The sequence below is a fragment of the Cinclus cinclus genome, chromosome 4 (assembly GCF_963662255.1).
Source record: "Cinclus cinclus chromosome 4, bCinCin1.1, whole genome shotgun sequence".
Taxonomy (NCBI): domain Eukaryota; kingdom Metazoa; phylum Chordata; class Aves; order Passeriformes; family Cinclidae; genus Cinclus; species Cinclus cinclus.
In genome coordinates, this window is record NC_085049.1 from 45,401,631 (window position 1) to 45,422,608 (window position 20,978).

At 37.5% G+C, this 20,978-nt stretch overlaps 1 protein-coding gene across 1 annotated transcript in view; it reads left to right on the top strand.

Annotated features, from left to right (window-relative positions):
* The first annotated feature begins 2,479 nt into the window (after positions 1-2,479).
* The window catches only part of MYRFL (myelin regulatory factor like), a 39,439-nt gene continuing 20,940 nt past the window's right edge, over positions 2,480-20,978 (top strand). The window contains exons 1-9 of the mRNA XM_062491193.1: positions 2,480-2,525; positions 9,121-9,211; positions 12,152-12,219; positions 12,314-12,572; positions 13,367-13,458; positions 15,283-15,430; positions 18,616-18,811; positions 19,266-19,342; positions 20,590-20,700. Of these exons, the coding sequence (XP_062347177.1) occupies positions 2,480-2,525; positions 9,121-9,211; positions 12,152-12,219; positions 12,314-12,572; positions 13,367-13,458; positions 15,283-15,430; positions 18,616-18,811; positions 19,266-19,342; positions 20,590-20,700 (1,088 nt within the window). The remainder of the gene's footprint in view (positions 2,526-9,120; positions 9,212-12,151; positions 12,220-12,313; positions 12,573-13,366; positions 13,459-15,282; positions 15,431-18,615; positions 18,812-19,265; positions 19,343-20,589; positions 20,701-20,978) is intronic.

Genomic DNA, 20,978 nt, shown 5'->3' on the forward strand with positions numbered 1-20,978 from the left:
ACTGATTTTATGAAGAGTGAATAAATGCCTGGTATTTTATTCATTGTAGTGTTTAGGTGCACTTACATAGCTCTCTATGCATGTATGCCAGTACAGTTAAGAGACATCTGTGAGAACTTGGAATTGTTTGACTTGCTGCTTTCCTACATGTGCAGTTTTTAAAAATATGTATATAAGAAGAGAAACACATACAGTGAAGAGTCACAGCACAATAAACCTGAGTATCTTCTCTTTAAGGAAGGGTGCTTCTCAAATATGAAGGAAGAATAAAATTACCTTGTTTTCTCTTTGGTTAGAAATCTATTCTGACCCCTTTATAACTGCTAAAACCTTTTTCTTTCCCTTTAATTTTCTTTCATTAGAGTTTCTTCATTCCTTTAAATTAGATCTTTCTCTCACTCTTCTGGGATTTCCAGTTTTCAATGTCTTGTACATCATTTTCCCCATAGTTGTTCTTGAAACTGGGAAATTTGTATTATGTGATTTCTTTAACATGGTGATGATAATTTCCATATAATGTTACAATTTGTATGTATGAAAAAATGGTGTCAGAGAACCCCAAAAAAGGATCCTGTCCTCTTAAGAGATGCTTTTTATGTTGGAAGTGTTTCTTTGGCACTTGAAGTTCAAGTGGTCACTTTTTCCTGAGCATTGTCTCAGCTGAAAGCAGACAGTTGATGTTAGAAGAAATATGGTTGTGGGTATGCAGTAGGCTTGCCTTTTTGGAAAAATGTTGGATCTTAGTCCTGATAACTATTCATCAGATGCACACAAGATTAAAACCTTGACAGCTAAACTGACTAGAAGGTGAGCTTATACAGTTGGTTTTTTCACAAGAAGCATCTTGGTGGATACAGATCTCTTTGATGCTGTACAAAACCAAGATATTCATCATTGTCTTGCTGCAATGTTCTCAGTTTTAATAAAAGTCAATAGAATGAGCAGTGAAATTTAATACTGTACTTGTGTTGCATGTATATACGTGAAAACACTTTGCAAGTGTTGGCTTTGACTGGACATTTCAATGTTAAGGTAAAAAACAAGCAAGTAGATATTATTAGTAATGGAGTATCTATGTCCAACCTGGGCTGTTTTAGTACTGAGGGAATACTTTTCTCAGTCTCCCCTCACTGGGTGCTACTTGCTGTTGTAGAGACCTGGAATAATTCTACCAGCAGTTGTTAAAGGATTATTTAGCTATTCAACAATGCTAAGGAAGTCTGACTTTACTCGCTCTTAGAAAACAAGCTGTGTTTATTAGTATTAATGTTTTATGTTTGGCTCATAAATGGTTCCTAAATGCTTGTTAATCCTTAGTTTACATAATGAGATAGACCTGTTTCCATGATTAGCTAAAAGTAGGCAAATGGTAGCAAATAGCTGGTGCTATTCTGACTTAATATTCTTTACAACAACAAAATCCTGTTGCTCATTTAAGCAGAGAGAAGGGTTCTTTCTATACATGGTAGTATCCAAAATATATTATGCTGAGGTGATTTTCTTGTGCAAAGATGCACCCCATGTAGCACATCTCAGTGGTAATAACTGTTTGGCTCAATCATAACATCTTGTACATGTGACTGACTTCCATCTTCATGTCCCTACTCCAAATTTCTTTTCTGTTTTTCATGAGCTATTTTATAAGAAACCTGTGTCACTGGAAGTGCCTGAGGCTTGTAAAAATTGGTCAACAGCTACTTGTCTGGTGAATATAATTACTTCCAAAAACATCCTGATTCCAGACTTTATTGGAACTTTTGTTCATAACCAAATGCCTTTTTTTAGATGTTTACTCAAAGCATTTGGGTATTTTTCTCCTGTTTACTTAGTGGTGACAGAATGGGAAGTTTTCAGCATTTAAAGATGGATTAAAAGAGAGTGAAGTAGTGTTTGCTGCTAGCCTTAAAAGAGCTTTGTTCCCTGTTCTGCTTTCCCATGTTTTCTAATGTTACCTTAGACAAACAGGCTAATGTGTGATTTAATTTTGTTAATAATAGTAACAACATAGAAGTTCTACTTCCTTACCAGCGATGGCTTTGCTCTTGCATTTTTGATTACTATTGCTTTCATTGGTAGTACTAACTGCTTTCATTGGTAGTACTAATTATGTGACCTGTGTGAAAGTACAAAGGCAAGTAATTTTTATTGCCACATTTTTTGCGCATGTGTAATTAGTACTGGGACCAAAGGTCCTTAAAATGAGAACATTAGACTTACTGGCTGGCTAGAACCCACATCTTGTCTCAAAAGCCTTGTTAGAGTCTCCTTTAAGTGTAGTTTAAATCCTTTACATAAAGCCTAAGTATAACCCTGACTCTAGTTATGGAGGAATGAAATCAGCTGGGACAAAGTAATTGAAACCTCTGACAAAAACATGATATGTGCCTTGGCATGTTCATAATCATCTGGAAGAGAGAGCATTTGTCCCAGCAGGAGCTCTTGAAATAATAGGAAAGCAAAACACTTCTACTGGGTTTTCATGGATGTGGTGGGAGAAAATGAGGCCCTGCAGCAGTTCTTTGAAGGTAAGACTAGTTTCAAGAGAAGCCTTAACAATTTTTGGTGGCAGCAAAACCAGTAATTGTTTTGGGGTAATTGAGGAGGAAAGGAGGAAGAAAAAATACTCTGAAACCCAAAGCTGTATTTACACTAAATTATTATGGAAGACAATATTAGAATGAAGTATTTCAAATACTACAGGTGTGCTGCAGTGCTTTTTTCTTTGTGCTCAGGCCAGAGTATCAAAGGGAAGGCAGACCCAGCAAAGCCTGCAGTATGGGCGAGGTAATTGCCTTGAGGATGAGGAAAAACTGGGAAATGACTCAGGGAGGACTCATTGCAGTGTAATGCTTCTGGAATCTTAGTGATTTTCATGTGGTTAGAGATCTCACTTGCCTCTCAGTTTTAGCATGTCAGATAAAGAGGGTTTTCTTTCCACTAATGTACTTCTGAAATGACCTGATTCTAGTTGGTAAAATGATAATTGTGTTGGTATCCTCAGGACCCTTCTGAGCAGTTAAACTTGGATATTTTTGTCTTTTGGCTGGGATCATCTGTCCTTTTTCTCCAAGACATTTTCTATTCAAGCTGGTCCAGTTGGTTTTATCACTTTCTCTTACTACAGAATTCACTTCCTAATAGATTGCATAATAAAACTGCATATTTTAGACTCTGATAATGTGTTCAAAGGATTTTTACTTTATATTTATTTACTAAGTATTTTCCTTCTTCCTGTGTGCACTTTGCTTTTTGTTTTATCGTTAATACATTAACTGTTCTATTCTAAGCTGCTTTTGTTGTATTTGTTTTCTATCTATTACCTATGCAGGTATTCACTGATCTCGAAGTAACTTCGGAAACTACCTTTTCTGTTATGATTTTCTTTCTGTGTTTTTTTTCCCCCCTACCCCTCTATTGACCTGGGTGAGATGTGGCAGCTGTAATTTTTAATTTCAAACTTGAACATTAAAAAATTGATCAAGGAAACACATTTCAGCCAAGGAGTTTAAATTGGTGAGCTACAATCTGGGGCTGCTAGCCAGCAAACATGTTGTTTATAGGTGGTAGGAAATTCATACCACCTTCCTTAAGTTCAGTTTATATCATGGAGTTGAAAGGCTAACAGATTTTCTTGGCTTTGCTTTCAGCAGCGCAGTAGTTGTTGATATCAGACTTTTTTTTTTAACTGCTGCATTGCTGTTAAATATCAAAGTAGTGTTGAATACAAATTATATTAAAACAAAAACAACCACATTTTTTAGGAACCCTCTTAGAAAACACAACTTTCTAGGGAGTATAGGTTGGATTCTGTTGACTTTTGTGACAATGATACTTTGAGGGTAGAAGGTGTGCCAGGGATTTTAGCTGTATTGGCTCTTTAATGAGAATTACTATTTAAAATTATATAATTATTACTTCAACTCTTTAAAAGGTCTTTTGGTAGTCTGTGCCAGTGTGAGAGGGAAAGGCCCTGTTGATTCCTTTAAAATACAGGAAAAATGAAACACCTTGGGATGTCATGTCCCTTCCATAATGCGTGGTTCTGCTGTGTTCCATTAGTGTATATGACAAAGGTCTGCTAAGGCCATACAGCATGCAGTGATGCTGTTAGATGGCTGAATTTCATTGTCTGGACACACATATGTGTCAAGGCTGCAAAGAGGTAATCACTCATTCAGTGTGGAGTAGGCTGTCTTACTGTTATAAACCATAGGTAAGTCTGAAGAGAGAGCAAGCTGAAGTGAAGAGGTGGTTAGCTCTCTTTTCCAGCAGAGGTTGTGTTTACTGAGCACAAAGCCATTCTAAGTAGTGGCATCTCTGCAGCTTTGCGCTACAGCTTGTGGGCTGGTTTTGTAATACCTTAATGAGGCAAAACCTCATGAAGTAAGAATTATAAATTGCAAGTGTTGATTTGGTGGTGCCTGTGATTAGTTGTAGCAGTGTTAGAACGTTGTTCTTCAAGGCTATGAAAAACTGCATCTTGCAGTATCATGTGGAGAATGGTGCTATTGAGTGGTTCCTCAGTGGTTCAGTTTTGGCTTGCAAACTCATCAGCTGGCAGTTAATGAATCTGTAGATCTGCTTTGTAAGATCATCTGAAATTCATGAACAAAAAGAGTCCCCTCTGCCCTATGCTGTAGTTACTTACAGTGCCCGTTTGTTTTGACACTCACTAGTAAGACAAAGTTGCATCTCTAGTATTGAGAGAGGAGAGTCTGAAACAGGATTTTTTTTTCCAAGGAAAGTGAGATAATGTTTATTTTCCTGGCAATCACTTCTTTGACTAGTTGATAGACCTTTTGGATTAGATGACTCTGGGATTTGACCTTGGCTTTTTCTCATTCAAGTAAATGGCTTTTGTCTTGTGTAGCAGAGTTCTCATTTTTTTCTGTTTCATTTCACTTGCACATTAGAAATTTTGTCTTTGATGCAGGTGTTTTTCCTATCATTCCTGTTGAAATGAGTAATTATAATTAAAACTTTTAATTTTAGAGTCAGTAAGTTTCTATTTGTCAAGGGAAGGTCAGTGCTCCTGATTAGCTCTTTTGCTTGTACGGCAGAACAATCTGTTCTTGCTGGTGTTATCAATGGGTTGAGAGAGTTGGTAGGTGGTCAGCCTAGATGCACTGTTGAACTTGGTCTTTTCTGTTGTGAGGTACTTTGACGTGTCTGAAATGCATGTGTTTTGTCTGTGCTGTTTGTGATCTAAAGAAATCTCTTCCTTAGTGGAAACATCACTTCTCCGTATAGTCATGCTTCTGCATGGGTAACATGGAATATAGATTAGAATTTGTGGTAAATAATGAAACCACTAAAGAAACATACCTTTAAAATACAAAACTCTTAAACCCCAGAGGTGTCACATACCATTTTAAGGATGAGTGTTTGAAACAGGAATAAAAGATGAAATGAAAAATATAAAATATTGATTGTAAGATTTGTTTGCATAAAAAATGTTACTTTGGGGAAGAAAAATCTGTCTTGACAAAAACTCGCTCCTTAAAATTAGGAGTAACAGGTCTTCCTGAAGTTGAATAACCTAGGCTGTGATACCTCCTGGCTGGCTACAGCTGATTTATACTTAAAACCCTGTAGCTCTGCAGCTTATGTCAATGACAGCAGGTCTGTTCCAGTCAAAATGAGCTGGACTTGTGTACACAATTTAAATAAACCATTTCTTGGAGTCCTTTAGCCTAAAAGAAGGGCCTATAAGCCCCATAGGTAATAGTTACCTTAGTGCAAGTCAGTGAGGTTCAGCTCCATTGACGGGAGCCTGTAGAGTGGAGCTCATAAAGTGCTGAAGCCTCTTTTTATTAAAAAAATGCTTACTTTTGTGGTAAAGTGTCTTTACATGGAAATCAGTTATGAATTCTCAAGCAGAAATATATCTCTCAAGTTGGAAGACTTTGTAACAGACATTAATTTGTTCAGCAAACATTACTGAACACTGACCATGTTCTCTGTGCTGTTTTTTACACTTTGAGCTGTATATAAGGAATCTTTCCTGTGTAAAGTAGCTGATATTTTAACACTGATCTTACTACAGATATGTTGATTTGTCTTGGAGCTTCCTGGCATCCTCTTCTAATGTCAGGAAATTATTAGTTTAGTATTGATTTTTAGTCAATACTATTTCTCTGTCCCCCATCATTCACTTCCCATTTAGATACCGCTGAAAAGGAGGCAGTTGATTTAAATGTAGATATACATAAGGCTACCTGAAAGTGTTAGGAGAATTGGTCAAGGTAGGGTTTTCAGGAGTTGAGACTTGGTCACAGGACCATAGAGTCAAGCCTAGGAGCCAGGTGATGAGACCCTCATGTCTGGAGGAAAGAAGAGGATGTCAGCCAAAGAGTAACTGCCAAATTAGGAGGCTGGAGTTCATAGTTCTCCCTGGGGACCTGTGACTGAGTATTAGAGACAGGCTGGACGAGAATGGAAAGGGAAACAGAAGAGAGTGGTAGTACTGACTTGGGGATGAAACAATGGAAGTATCAAGCTTATGAAGAAATGAGAAAAATATATAGTCGTATGCAGCCTGTGACTGCAGTGTGTATTCTGCAAACATCTGTCTGTGAACCCCCTGCCATGGCACTGCCTTGTCCTTTCACCTTCATCTGTTTGTTGGGTAGCTGCTAGTCCTTTGCACAGTTGACACCAAGGTTGAGTGGGTCACTCCGTGCAGACTCTCCCAGGGATGTCGGGGCATATTGCAGCATGAACTGTGAACTGCAAGCAGAGCACAAGCTCATGATTGAGGCTGCTGACTCCACATATCCTCCAGTAGCTCTTAGCCCGGCACGTGGTTCTGTGCAGGAAGCTGTGTTCAAGCCTTGCCACAGGGCTTGTCCTGCCACATGCACAAAGTTCTCTGCTCTTCCAAGCGTGTAACATCCAGGTGAGTGACTGTCTTGCATACTGCCCATATCTGTTTAGTACTTACTATGATCAAGTGCCTGTGAAATGGATGTTAGCATTTAAAATAAATTTGCATATGATCCAAGAAGTCCTCCTGTGCTGAAACAGATGCCTTTGCGAGCATGTGATGCCACTGACCTGGAAAGTACATTAACGAGGTTAAGTTCTACAGGGCCACAAAATGTGCCCACTCATCCATGCACCTGCATCACAAACATCCATTAGTGGTGGCCTGTCTTCCTGGTGTGCTTCCTTCCTCTCCCAGCACTGCTTATTCTTTCATTCTCCTCCTCCCTATTTAGCTGTTCATGCAAAGTGGAGAGATTAAGAAGTGGTAGATATTTCTGTTATCATCACTTGGCAACAGAGCTGATCTCTGAACTGTGGGATGTCCATTTGAAAGGCCTTGTCCATGTTTGATTTAGAGCTTTATTCTTTGATTCAAAGGAGCCTTTCCCTGATCTTAGTCAAAATAAAGGATTCTTGTGTGGTACAGGAAAAAACATTTTGTATTTGATTTCTGGCCTCAAGTTAGTAATGAAGTTATATCATCCTACATGAGGGTTTGGTGGTTTGAACAGGAAGAACAGGTGGGGTAAAAGAAGAAGGTGATTGAATAATTTTTCTGTGGACTTCATTAGTAAAAGGAGAAGGGTTTGTAATTCAAGGTAGGAGGACCCTACATTCAGACATGAAGAATGGAAAGATGAGAATCCAACAGGTTTGAGGAAGGCTGCTAAGGAAAGCCAGGCTCTTTTGCACTCTCCAGCTGGTTTTGTAAAGTGATGTGCTGCTGCTTCCAGAATTTGTGTGCTCCAATTTTGGAACAGAGATAAGCTAGTGGGCTGAACCTGTTGAATCTGTTCTCTGGTGTGCATAGGACAGGTTTATATACAGCATCAGTACATTGAGATGCAAGGATCTATCAGTAGCACACCTCTAAGAGTCTATCCCCCAGTGAAAGGCAGTCAAAAATTAAGCCTGCAGCACCAACAAGTAAACAATACCTAGATTAATCTGTGATCACAAAGCAATTTGGGAAATGTTTATTAGCAATGTGGATTTATTTGTTAAGATAGACACAAGACAGAATCATGTGCAAGGTGATGGATTTTTAGATTCTGCTTGCATGAATGTTCTTTCTAAACGGTGGATCAAGAAGGAATAGACAAAGATATCAGAAAGGGAACTGAAGATATATTAGGGTAAGTGACCTATGCAAGGTAGTACAGTGAGAAGACAGTAAATGCACCAAAGGCAGAGACTACTCCTTGGCTCAGAGGCAGCGAGGGGGCATGGTTGGTGTCAGACTCCAGCGCTGAGCTTCACAGCTCTGGATGTGTGGGCTGGTCCATTTTATCATGTGTGAAGTGGGACATGCACTTGCAGCTCAGCAGGAATGCCAAGGTTCTTATCTTGTTTGTATTCTAACTGGCCACACCTGTATTTATGGAAGGCTTGCTGCAGAGCTGTGGAGCCTGCAGAGTAGGGCTGCTTGGCTCGGTTTTTCAATGAGTGCCTGTTGACTTTCTATGAAAGTTGTCGTGAATTCCGGAAACTTTATAATCATAAAATCTGTTTATAGCCTTCAGTTACTAAGCAACAAAGGACAAAGTACTGCACCTTTCTTTTTGGTAATGCATTTAAAATGTTAGTGGGCGGGGTTTTTTAAGGAAGAATAAAAGAAAGCCTCCAATCAAACATTTTTAAAGCTTTACTTGGGTTTATTTGAACTCAGATAGTGGGTTTTTAAATGGAGTTTTAAAGCAGAAACTCGCAGTACTTGTGAGTACTAATGCACCAAGTGGATCTTTATAAGACAACCTTGTTTGAGCTTCAACCCAACAACTGTTTGGACCTCAGTGTAAAAGAGTTGGAAAGTATCTTCAAAACCCTTTTTCTCAGTTGCAGACTGAGGTCCTTCATCCTCCTGCTGTAGTAATCCCCTGAGGCCTTAATGCCAAGCATTCAGTTTGCTCAGTACTGCACTGTCATCTGCAGTGCTCCTGCACGTTGTTAATTGCTCTGCATTTCTCATCATCCTTTTTCCCCGGAGTGACTAAACCAGAAGCATAAGCCATTTGTTACACATGAGACAGGACAGATTTGGTTTTCCTTTGTGTAGGATCATTGGCAGTATAACTTATTCTGAAACACTGACAATTCCCTCTGAATTTTTGTCTTTTTTACTTTTAACCTTAGGGCAAGATGTCCATGGAGCCTTGGAAAATCCCATGGTGGATACAAGCCTGTTGGAAGAATTCATTAGTAGTGACATAGAGTTTGGAACTTTGTAAGTATTATAGCAACATGTACTTCATCTCCTTAGCCGCAGCTCTTAAATTGTTTTAATTAATGCCATGATAAAATCTGAGTTTCAAGAGGATTGTGGCTCTCTTGGCATTGTTTCTTGAAGCTGCATAGGAAGACTTAGAAAAAATGAACTACAGCCACTAATGGAAATGTGGTTGTCTTCTTGTTCAACAGAACAAATGATAATGAAGTCTGAGTTGATTCACAACCATTGAGCTAATTGTGACATTAAATGCAGAGCTCTTACTCTTACATTCCTGTAAGTGCTAATTTGCTGTTTGTATACAGAATAAGTGATAAAAGTGAGACTACTGTATTTTAAGTTGAGAGCATAATGGAAGTCTCCCAGTTTGAAGGAGCAAAGCTACTGTTTTCACCCTAATACTTAGTTCAGAAGAGAACTGTTCATCAGTCTCTTTTGAGGATCAAAGGATACATTGTACAAAGGCTTATGGTCAAGGGTGGAAAATTATGTAGTATAGATCTATCGAAGACCTTAACCCTAAATCTTTCATCTAGATGACTATGGGATGTTGTTCAAGGCAAAATACTATTAATAAATAGACTGACACTTGCACTTGCCAAGAAGCAGAGCAAGAAGGGATGTTTTAAAAATAATTAATCATGGAGTTTTTCATTCTAGACAGATTCAGCTGCACATGTTTACTTAAAGTGGGCCAAATAGGCTCCTACCTGCTCTAAATAATGAATAATGAATTGATTCTCCTTGCCCACACTATAAAAGTAAAGAAGAATGAAGAGAAGCTTGTATTTAAATACCCATAACCTTTATTTTTAGTGTGACTAAATGTGGTTTAGGTTAACAGGATTACTGAACTCCTGTATAACAACTTTAAAATATTATTTTGCTTTTATACAAAAAAATAGCAGAAATGTAAATGTGTATATCTATGTTATTGTGTAGCTTAAGTAAGTTAGATATTATAGTTACAGTGCTACAGAGTACTTGCATGCAAGAAAACCATCTCTAAAACTATTATGGGTTTGGAGGCTGAACAGGATTTTACACTAATACTACAGTTTTGTTTTGTTATTTACATCATTAAGAACATTCACTGAATCATTAGATCTGTACGGGTCAAATTATTGAGCATTTGTCTGTAGTGCAGAACATTTGTGCATAAACAGAATAGAATTTCATAAAAGAAGATGTTTAAAGGAGAAAAGTATTAAAAGCCTCCATATAAACATGTAAAATGCAGAACTCCATAATGTCATGTGCAATGAAATGGGTGCTGTTACCACCAAGGTCTTGGGTGTACCCTGAAATTTCCATTAAAGGTCATCTTGTATCAGAAAGGCTGTCAGCATTACATTTATTCTTCTCTTACACCACATGTGAAGCACCATGTGATTTCCTCATCTTTTCCCACAGTAATACCTGCCACATTATCTGTGAAAGGAGAAAAAGGGTTGCCAGGTCCTTTGCTAAGAAGGCATTTCATTGATATACTATGTAACTGATATTTCATTGATATACTGTGTTTGTAATGTAGAATCATTTAAACTACAGATTATTTTATTTTCCTTGAAAAAGCACAGAATCAGTTTCAGTAAAATTCTAACTTGGAGATATATCCCTACTACCTCTGTACTTCATGCATGCTTTCTCCTAGAAAGTGTCTGTCTCTCTAATTTACTGAAATAATCTACGTCAAAGCAGATATCGAGTACCCAAGGCAACATTTGAAGCCAGAATATGAACTGAATGTGCAGAATGGAAGTTTCAGACTTTTATGTATGTATCTTTTAAAATTTTACAAAGCACAATTGGAATTCAGTATATATGGATCAAGTATCCCACAGAAAAAAAAAAAATATCTACTAACTATTCAAAGTTGAAAACAAGGTTTAGAGCATAGTAATGGTATTTAAAAGCATCCGATTATCTATTTTGAAGGTAATTAAAGAATATTTCAATGTGGAATTTTAAAAATTTATTTTCAAAGAGGAGCCATGTGGTTGAAGTTAACCCAAAATACAGGAGTGAATGTGACATGTTAGAAAACTGGTAGCAATATCATTAAGAAATATACAAGCACATGTCAAAAGTAATAGCCTATAACCAAAAATGGAACTGCTGTCCTTAATGCTATGCAGTGCTCTTTCTGTACTCAGAAATACAAAACCTGAAGTGGAAACCATAGAGTGAAATTTTTTCACTGACACTTGAAAATACTTGCTGTGTGTGTGTGAACATGTCTTTCATGCATATGATGGTGTCTCTTTAAGGAAATTTATTTTATTCAGCTTCTGTGAGAACACTCAGCTTTGGTAAAGGAGGTATTTCTCAGACTTCTGTCATCCTTCCTCTGATGCAGCATTTTTAGCATAACATACATCTTAAGGCTTGTGTTTCAGATTGGGCTTCAGAGCAGTGTTTGAGCTGACAATTCATAGGAATACCTGAAAGGATTAAGAATCCTTTTCTTGAACCTCCATCTATTTCAAATGTAACAGAGGAGCCTCTGTAGCTCCTTTAAATGGCAGCGAGATGGTGTAGGATTTTCTCTACCATGAGAGAGATGAAGATGCCACAGATCTCTAACCTTTAGTCTGGAGATAATGGGGCTTAAATCCCTTGTGTGCTGTATGTTGAGAGTCACTGGTGTGCCTGGAGGTAACTGAAGAATCACTCGTGGGAAGGAAGATTGAAGTCAGCAGGATGTGAAGGAGGGATTTGGGTGAGAAGGGATGAGGTTCAGAGGCAGAGGGCCATAGGAGAGGAAGTGCAGGTGACATTGTTCCTGTGAGAAGGGGCAGCAAACATGATGAGCGATGATTCCTAAAGACCCTTGTCAGTAGCCTGGTGGTCCCCCTCCACTTGCTTTCAGCATTGGTTGTCATTGTCCCCCATATCTTTTTCCAGTAGAAATTAAAATATCTTTTTCATTCCTAGGCAAAGCCGGTTGCCAGACTCCCCACCAGACTCTGAATCAGAACCATGTTCCCCACCACAGCTACAAAGTAGGTGACATGAATTTGGCCTCTCCCAAGCCTGTAGGAAGATCTCCAGCTCCTCTTCCTTGTTCTTATTTTCTTACCTGTTTATTTCCCTCAGCCCCGTGGTGTGATGCTCTGCGGCCCAGTGGGCTGCAGCCTCCTCTCCCATGCCCATCTGTCGTGGCACCCAGCAAGCTTCCCTGCGGGTTCATGGAGACTTACTCCGACCCCAGTGCCACGGGGTATCCTTGCAGCATCTCCCAAGGCTGCTGCCTGAAGACAGAAAATGCTGTGACTCCATGGAATCATTCTGCATCCTCCAGCTGTTTGGGTTTCAATTATTCATGCTTCCAGCCTAATGCATCTCAGATTTCTGGGTAAATGATAAAGCTTTTATGCAAATAGTGAGACATGCAAAAACCAGTAGAACTGGTTTAAGGCTTATTGTAAATCCCTGCGGCTGTAGGATTTTCCACAGGATGGCAGTGTTTAGACATTTTTGAGACACTTGTGGTTGAGGGTTCTCTAAAACATCTTGATTGATGTTTAGATTGGAAGTAGGAATGCATTTCAATTTAAAAAAAAATAGAAGGCTAATGAGAAATCAACAGGTTTTTCAAAACTGGATTATAAAAATATTGAGGTGTTTTTCAATACTTGTTGTAGAGATTTGTGCACGAGGATCTTGTAAGTGTTCTAGCAAATGGCATAAGAGGAAAGGAGTTATCATTTCTATGTAAGCAAGTGAAGCAGTAATCATATACTGTCTGCCATATTAATCCACCAATGTGTTCTGGATGCTCAATTATTTAAAACGTTCTGGTATTCTAAGATTAACTGGTAAAAAGTAAAATTAATCAAGATAAAAGCTGTGATTTTTATTGCAAAGGTCAGGAAACGAAACCCCTGCCACTTACGCACTGTGTACATTTTTAAATGGGATCAACGTCTTTATTCATGTGACATTAAAAAAAAAAAACGTTTTGGAAGGAAAAATTGGATAATTCAGTTTTAAAAACCCATCAACAAGCTCCTCCCTTAGCAAATCAGAATTTGGATGACAGCGCAGTTAAAATGAGCTAAGAGGTGTCTGGGTGTTCATTTGTTATGATTCTGTAATATCTGTATTTAAACTTAAAAATGAGTAATGCAACCTGTGTTTTTACAGAAGTGTTTCCACAGCATCAAGCAAAAAAAGAAAGCTCTCCCAATTACTAGGAGATGAGATTGATTCTCCAGTGCAGTCTCAGAATTCCAGACAAGGTGAGCAAGTGTGTGAAGAAGAAATTTAATGTTTTATGCCACAGACAAGTGAGTACTTGAGGAGCACAGCTCCGGCTGGCTCAGAAAAAGTAATGGTGTTAGTGATCTGTACTCAACTACCCAGTTTGGAAGAATTTGCCTATTTGGAAAACCAGGATTTATTTTTATTTGGCAAAGAGAAAAGAGCATTAGAGGTTCATGTTTCCTGAGGCTTTTCTGGGTAGAATACTCTGCCCTTTTCCATACGTGAGCCTCCACTACAGAGATGGTAATATATTTTGCTTACTTTGCTTGGCACTAATTTGACTGGGCAAAGAAACCATTTTGGGTCAGCTGAAGAGGGAATAAATGGAGTGGATGGGCAAAGAAATTGCTGTTTCCCATTATCTGCTCCACTCTGTGGTTTTTTTTTCTACAAAGTGTCTGCATAAGCAAGCTTGGTAAAAGCTTTATGTTCTTTCCTGCCCCTTCCCCATATCGGTTCATTGTTTCATCAAGATAAAAATAATAACCTTATACCAGTTGATACAAAAAACCTTATCAGGCTTGTACAGAGATGAACCAACTTCTGTGAAGAGGCTCTCTCTGAATGTAGAGCTTGTAATGGCCAGTTTACCTGAGGAATTTTACCCGTGTCTGTTAGTGAAAAATCAGAGTTGCTGGTTATTTCTTCAGAGTAAACTGGTTATTTCTTCAGAGTAAATTATTTGTCAGCATTAAATCAATCTTTTAGAACACTTTGTGGCACAGTGTAACAACTGAATTTAGTAAGTTGCTTTTCCTTTGGTATCTTTTGTTTAATCAGTGTTTCTTGATTGGGACTAGTCCTCTAAGTCAACCATTGCTGAAAAGAAAAGACAAGGAGACACTTCTGTATCTGAAATTGCTATTGCTATTTTTAATACTGAAAGATACAGCTTTGAAATAAGCTTTCTTTGGGTGTCATTCTTAATAGAATCTCACTGACACACGCATTGGAAAAAGAACAGAGACATGGGTGAAAATGGCATGGGGAAAATTTAGAAGTGAGGTATGAATTGCTTTACTGTGATTTTTATCTATCTGTCTGTCTGTCTATCTATCTATCTTTACTCTGCTGTATGTCAGAAGTAGGGACTTGCAGATGGAGCTTGGGCCTGAAGTGATTCTGAAGGCTCTCTCTTACTGTGCTGTCACTGACTGTGGATGGATCTTAGTTATATGCTCAATGACACATTTTCTCCTATCCTTATTGCACTCTATCCATCTCTCTTACCACATTTTCCTCTGTCTTCATAAAATGTATGGTATCTCAGAGAATTGGGGTTGACCCTGTCTGTCAAAGAATTCTCTAATGTATAGGCAGAAAGCAGTAAGGAGATTGACCACATGTAGTGGTGAATGTGCTTGCTATTGGAAATCTGTGCCTCCTGTAGTATATTCTTCAGTTGAAATCAGTAGTAGAGGGAATAGGAAACAAATGTCATTATTTTGCTTAATTGCTTCTTGCAGTGTTGCAGATGTACAGTAGAATGCTTAGCTTTCCTTCTTCCCCCCCTCTCCCAAAGGAAACTATTCATCCTTTTGGAGAGAATAAAAAATGGGAAGTGCTACTTGTGTACTATTTTGCAAATCAGGAAAGCTGAAAAATGTATTTTTTATAGCAAGAGAATATAAGACAATCTTGTGGAATAACTGCAAAGGATAATCACATTTAAATATATGTGCAGTGCATTTGTGATTTGTATGTGTGTGCATTTATGCAAATATATATATAAAAATGTCTATGCAGGATTTTTGGCTAATCCCAAAAGTAATAACTGAATTATCACTGTCTCTCTACAGCAGCTGTAAAGGACTGTGCTGCTGAAGTGCGAGAATATGACAGTGATGGACAAAATGCAGCTTTGGAAAAATGCTGTCAAGCTCTTACGTGGCAACCGTATCAAACTTCTCAGTGGAGCAGCTTATTTGACTCTAATTATGAGGAACTGTAAGCACTGGTGTTTGCACTTGAAAAAATCGGTTTCTTCTTTTTTTTTTTTTCCTTTTTTATCTGTTGTTGTCATTTTGTAGGAATAAATTATGTATTTGGCATCCCTTTTTCTTGTTGGAAATAAGAAAAGAGAAGGAAGTATAAGAGGTTTGATGAAATATGAACTTGCAGTTGTATCAGATAAGCTGAACTTGAAACGCTGGTTGAAATTAATGCAAGATTTTCTGATTTCCCTTCAGGGATTTAGGGGCAAAAGAAAAGTGAGTTAACATACCTCGTAATTTTTATTTTGTCAAATGCGTTGGGGCAAGTAATTACTAAGCATATGGCATCTTTCCCTCTATTGGTCTAAAACACTAAAGGAAAACATTAGAAATTACCAGCATTACTTCTGGGCTCATACAACTTAAGTCTTAATAAGTATAGACATGTGGGTGTGTGTGACACGCAACTGGTTATTCAAAGATTTAGTTTTCCTTTGTTAATCAAACTGTATTTGTTTGTTTGTTTGTTTTATTTTGGTTTTTTCTTTTTTTTTTTTTTTTTTTGCCACATGGTCTGGAAAAGATCATCCCATGTCCACTTTACATCCCTGATTTTCTCCATTCTAATATTTAGCATATGAAACATTTTGACAAATTAACCCTTTTCTACAGCATCTGGTTAATTCTTCAGGATTGGTGGAAAAAATTTGTCACTGTCTACATGGGACTTACATGGCACAGTAAATTTTAATGCTCCTCTTGTCCAACCTGCCAAAACATCTCATGGGAGCTGGGTGCATACCAGTGTCATCGCAGGACACTGATGTTCCCTGTTTGCACACAGGGGCTAGGGGCATTGCACATCTTACTATGTCCCACACAGCCCTTTTCCTCAGGTGTTAATTGGCATGACAAGAGAGCAGACCTTTATACTCCTTGGGAGCTGGATGGACCCAGAAACCTCCAACTGGATTTGTGACACAAGTATTCACTCTTAATGGAAATGGCTTCCAACTCCTGTTGCACTTTCAGTCGATGGCTACATGAGGTCTGTGTGCTGATGGTGGGAGATTGCACTCCCACCACTACTTGTTGCTTCCCATACACCTAAAATTAAGGTTCCAGACACATTTCTTTGTGAACAAAAACTATGTGATGCTGAGCAATAAAGTATCCCAATACACGCTTTGTTGCCATTACTGTGGGAGGGGTTTGAGACATTATTTGCAGAGGAAGTCAGTATTACTTTCAAGTGAGGTCAATGGCATTGCTGTTGTTCCAAGATGCCCTGTAATTACAGCACATGGCACAGATTTTCTGAGATGTGATCCTGTATTCTGTTGGTCTCAAAACACTCATGTACTTCTCATTGCTTAGTGTAGATGGATTGATCTCATGCCTTCAAATTGCTGCACCCACTTGAGGGATATTTCTCAGGTTAATTATTATTTTCCATTTTATTCATACAATACTTGAACATTCTAGTTATTTCATTTTCAACAACAAAAATGCTGTTAGCTGAGGTAGACTCATTAGAAAAGGTTCTTCTACCATTAATTCTGCCCTTTATTGAGTCTGCTTGGCACATTCTTGGCCCTTGTCTGATGTTGGTGATGCCCTGTTCCAAAGATGTCTGAAGACTTAAATTCTGAACAGAAAGAAGAATTTGAAGCACATTTCTAGTAGGGATGCTTTTGTGGCAGGGATATCTTTTGCTACCTTAAAGTTATTCCATATTTTGCTGTGCTGCACTGCTTGGTAAGACTTATCATTCTTTGTGCACTAAGAACAAAACATATGCTTGCTCTCATTTACTGTAAATGATATACTCAGAAAATTGTAATATGAAATTGCTCTTTGGGAGCCATTGTTCCAAACACTGCAACTTGGAGACGTGGACATTTGTAATTTTGCTTCTCAAGCTGCTTGCCTGTGTGTAGGCAAAGAGTCTGAAATTGCGTTAAGAATATCAGCTAATGAAATTGCTGACACCTAAATATGAAAAACTACTCCTTTCCCTACTATGAAAGATACTAATTTCCTATATAAATAAAAATAATTACCCATTGTAGGGAAAAACTGAGTAAGTTTTACTTCTTTAATAATGATGGTTTGAGGAGATGGTGGAACCTTCATTATCATTTTAAATATGAAGTAACACATGACTTAGTTTTGAAGTAGTTACAAAGTATGTTTTCTTTATTCCCTGTCCCAGGTAATCAGTAGTTGTTTGAAAGAGGACTTCTGTTCCTAATTTATAAAACAATAATAAAATCTGTATATTTCCTATGAAGTCTATACATTTTGATTTTTCCAATTAATAACAGAAGAATAATGAAAATCCATCTTCAATAATTGTGTTAATGAGAAGTTCTCAGCAGCATCATACAAGATTATCATTATCAAACTTCCATTAACAAGAAAAGTCAATGTCTATATAAGGGAACCTTGCCATGCAGTTCTGTTATTTTAGAATTATCCATCACTTAAGTCAGAAGGACTGGAAACATTTTTGGGATGGTGAGCTCACTGTCTCTAATAGATCTTTTGATACCTTTCCTTTTTTACTGTGAATCCTAGAAACGGAATACTCTTGCTCTTTGGGTGACAAATTGCTCTCTCAAGAAATAAAAGAGAGTTGCTTTAGCTGGAGTAGAAAAAACAACTTATAGTCAGGTTGGAGGGTTGCTTAGCTTTTCTGGTAGCTTAAGTAAAGCCTTATTGAAATCCCAGTAGCTTCTGCAGAAGCACTTGCTGTGGAAGTTAGTGAACAAAGTGGGGAGTCTTGCTGGCTCATTAGCTCATTGTTGTCTGCAGCACTAGCTGCAGACTGCTGTTTGTAGCAGTATTATAATGAATGGTTGAATACACTAAAAGCTTGGTTTGTGTTCTTAGGTGCACAGAGTTCCTTTATATCGGATTTGTAAGTGAGGATTACATAAGGCCATCAACCTCTGGTTTCCAAACATTTCAGACTAGAATTAGAGGACATTTTGTATGTGCTTTCATTTTCACACCTTTTGACAGTCTAAGAAGAAAATACTGGTCGAACTGGTGATTTTAACAATGTATTTTTAGTCCACTTTTGTCACTAAAAATCAGATAGGTCTTTGGAACACATTAAAAAGATAGGAGTTCAAGATGTCACTCAAGTATGTCAGCACCTAAAGTTGTTATTCCTTCTCCTTGTTTTTGTAGACCTGCTGTAGGATATCACATTGTCACAGATAAAGGATTTAATTTTTCAACAGCAGATGATGCCTTTGTGTGCCAAAAGAAGAATCATTTCCAAATCACAGTTCATATTAGAATCAGTGGACACCCAAAATACGTCAAAACTCAGCAGGGAAGGAAACCAATAGAAAAGTTTTACTTGAAAGCTTATGGAATTAAGGCAAGTGTGTCTCCTCTTTAAGATAATTACTTTTAATTATCTATGTAATGAAGTAAATAATTGAAGTGAATTTTTTATTTTTGACCAAGAATATGTAGCTGTCTTGTGTAGGTTCTGTTTCATGTTGAATATCTGCATTTATGCTTGGGCATGGAATGAGCCAATAACAGTCTGGATTCAGAAAGTATTTTTTCTTTTAAATTAATGTGCTTACTTTCCTTTGTTTTTTTTTTCCCCTATTTAAAATTAAATCTTCTGAAAGACTTGGGTCTTCAGATTAGATCATCAATTGATCAGGAGTCAGTTTCTCTATTAATTTCTATGTCATCCCATCAGAAATGAGTGCTTTTTCACTCTTTTAGGCAAAATTTGCCTAATACTGTCTATTTCAATTTTTATGTGTTTGAAAACTTACTATTCTTGTAATTTTTAAAAATTATTTTTTGTTTTATAGGTGGAAACTCCAAATCAAACAATTGCTATTGAACAGTCTCAATCAGATCGGAGCAAAAAAACTTTTCATCCTGTTGAGTAAGATTTTTGAGAAAATTATTCCATTTTGTTTCAATATGTATGATTGGTTTGAAATATGAGGTAGTTGTTTCTTGAAATCTTATGGTAGCTCTAAGCCAGTTTTCAGATTTTTATCTAGATTTCATTGTGGTTGTGGACATAGAATTACAGTAGTGATATATATACCTGGTCACAAGTCATTAAGGAAAATTATCAGCAGCTTTACAGATGTGTTAAGTATGTCTATCCAAAATATTTATATTCAGCTAGAAAGACTCTTATGCTGCTTAGAGCTGTATGGCAGATGCGTTTCCAATCTTAAGAAATGTCAGAATGTTCCTTTTCTATAGGGGTGTGAGATAACATTTACAGTGCTATTTAAGGAGGAGTGCCTCTGCTAGAAACACAGATGCAGCATCTTTCTGGAGTTCTGCCATTCTTGAGCATTTAACTCACTGGCAGAATCAATGTTTATTCTTCTGGCATGAGTTTCCTGTGTTGGAGCTGGTCTGTTCTCTATAAATAATTAAATAAGATTTATAATACAAAGAGAGAAGACAGTGTCAAGTTAGACAGGAAAGTGCTGGGATAAAGGTTGCACTGTATTACCACCTAAATTGAACTTTGAGCTTGGAAGATGAGCTTGATTTTCACTAAATTACCTCTCTCATGACATTTTTTCTTCCTTTTGTGTACTGATAAATAGAGTCTGTGTGTATGTAAATTATTTTATGTTTGACTTAGCTTCAATTTTACCCAGACTCTTTATTTGTATTATTTATCACTTACTGGAGGACTACTACTATGTGTTTGAGACACAGGTGTCTACTATGTACTTCCAGACATGTAAATTAGGTGTAGATGAAAGGAAGGACAAGCAGTAAGATCTATTAATTTTACTGTGGAAATTCAGGCCCAATAATAGGCAAGCAGTTATTAATCCTCTGAAGTAGCTGAAATATGGAACACATACAGTTTTATTATATTCAAGACATCTACAAAGAGAAGAAGAAACATAAGACTCTTATTACTAAGAACAATCTTCTACTGCTGGTGCTTTATCCTGTTTATCTCCTTGATGTAGTCACTGTTTTTAATACATTTTTAGAAACCAGGGTTACTGCATTTTTCCTGAGGTTCCTCTGTTTTGTTGATCTGTCATTTTTTTTTCTCAGAACTGTTTTAATGAGTCTGGGGAAACCTGGTTTGAGCACCTAGATCTCAAAATACTTAATTCCCTGATCTTGTTTCCTTTTCTGTTTTAGCATTGATCTGCCAGGAGACCAGGTAACTAAAGTAACACTGGGACGTCTGCATTTCAGTGAAACAACAGCAAACAATATGAGAAAAAAAGGGAAACCTAATCCTGATCAGAGGTATTGCTATAGCTATACCTGTGTGTTAGCAGTAGAAAAGAGAAGGTCTGCTTTAGAATGGAGCCAAGGTTTGTGAGAAGTCTCTGCTATCAATTCTGTGGGTTTTCTTCAACTTCTTGGTATGTGCTTAAAAGCCTCTTTCTCTACAGTCACAGAATGATATGAAAATAAAACACCCCAAACTTCATCCTCATGGTTAGAGATAGTTTCAGGAAATCATAGCCAGAATAATGACTGGCAAAATCAGGAAGCAAAAAATCCAAATCATGATCATTTTC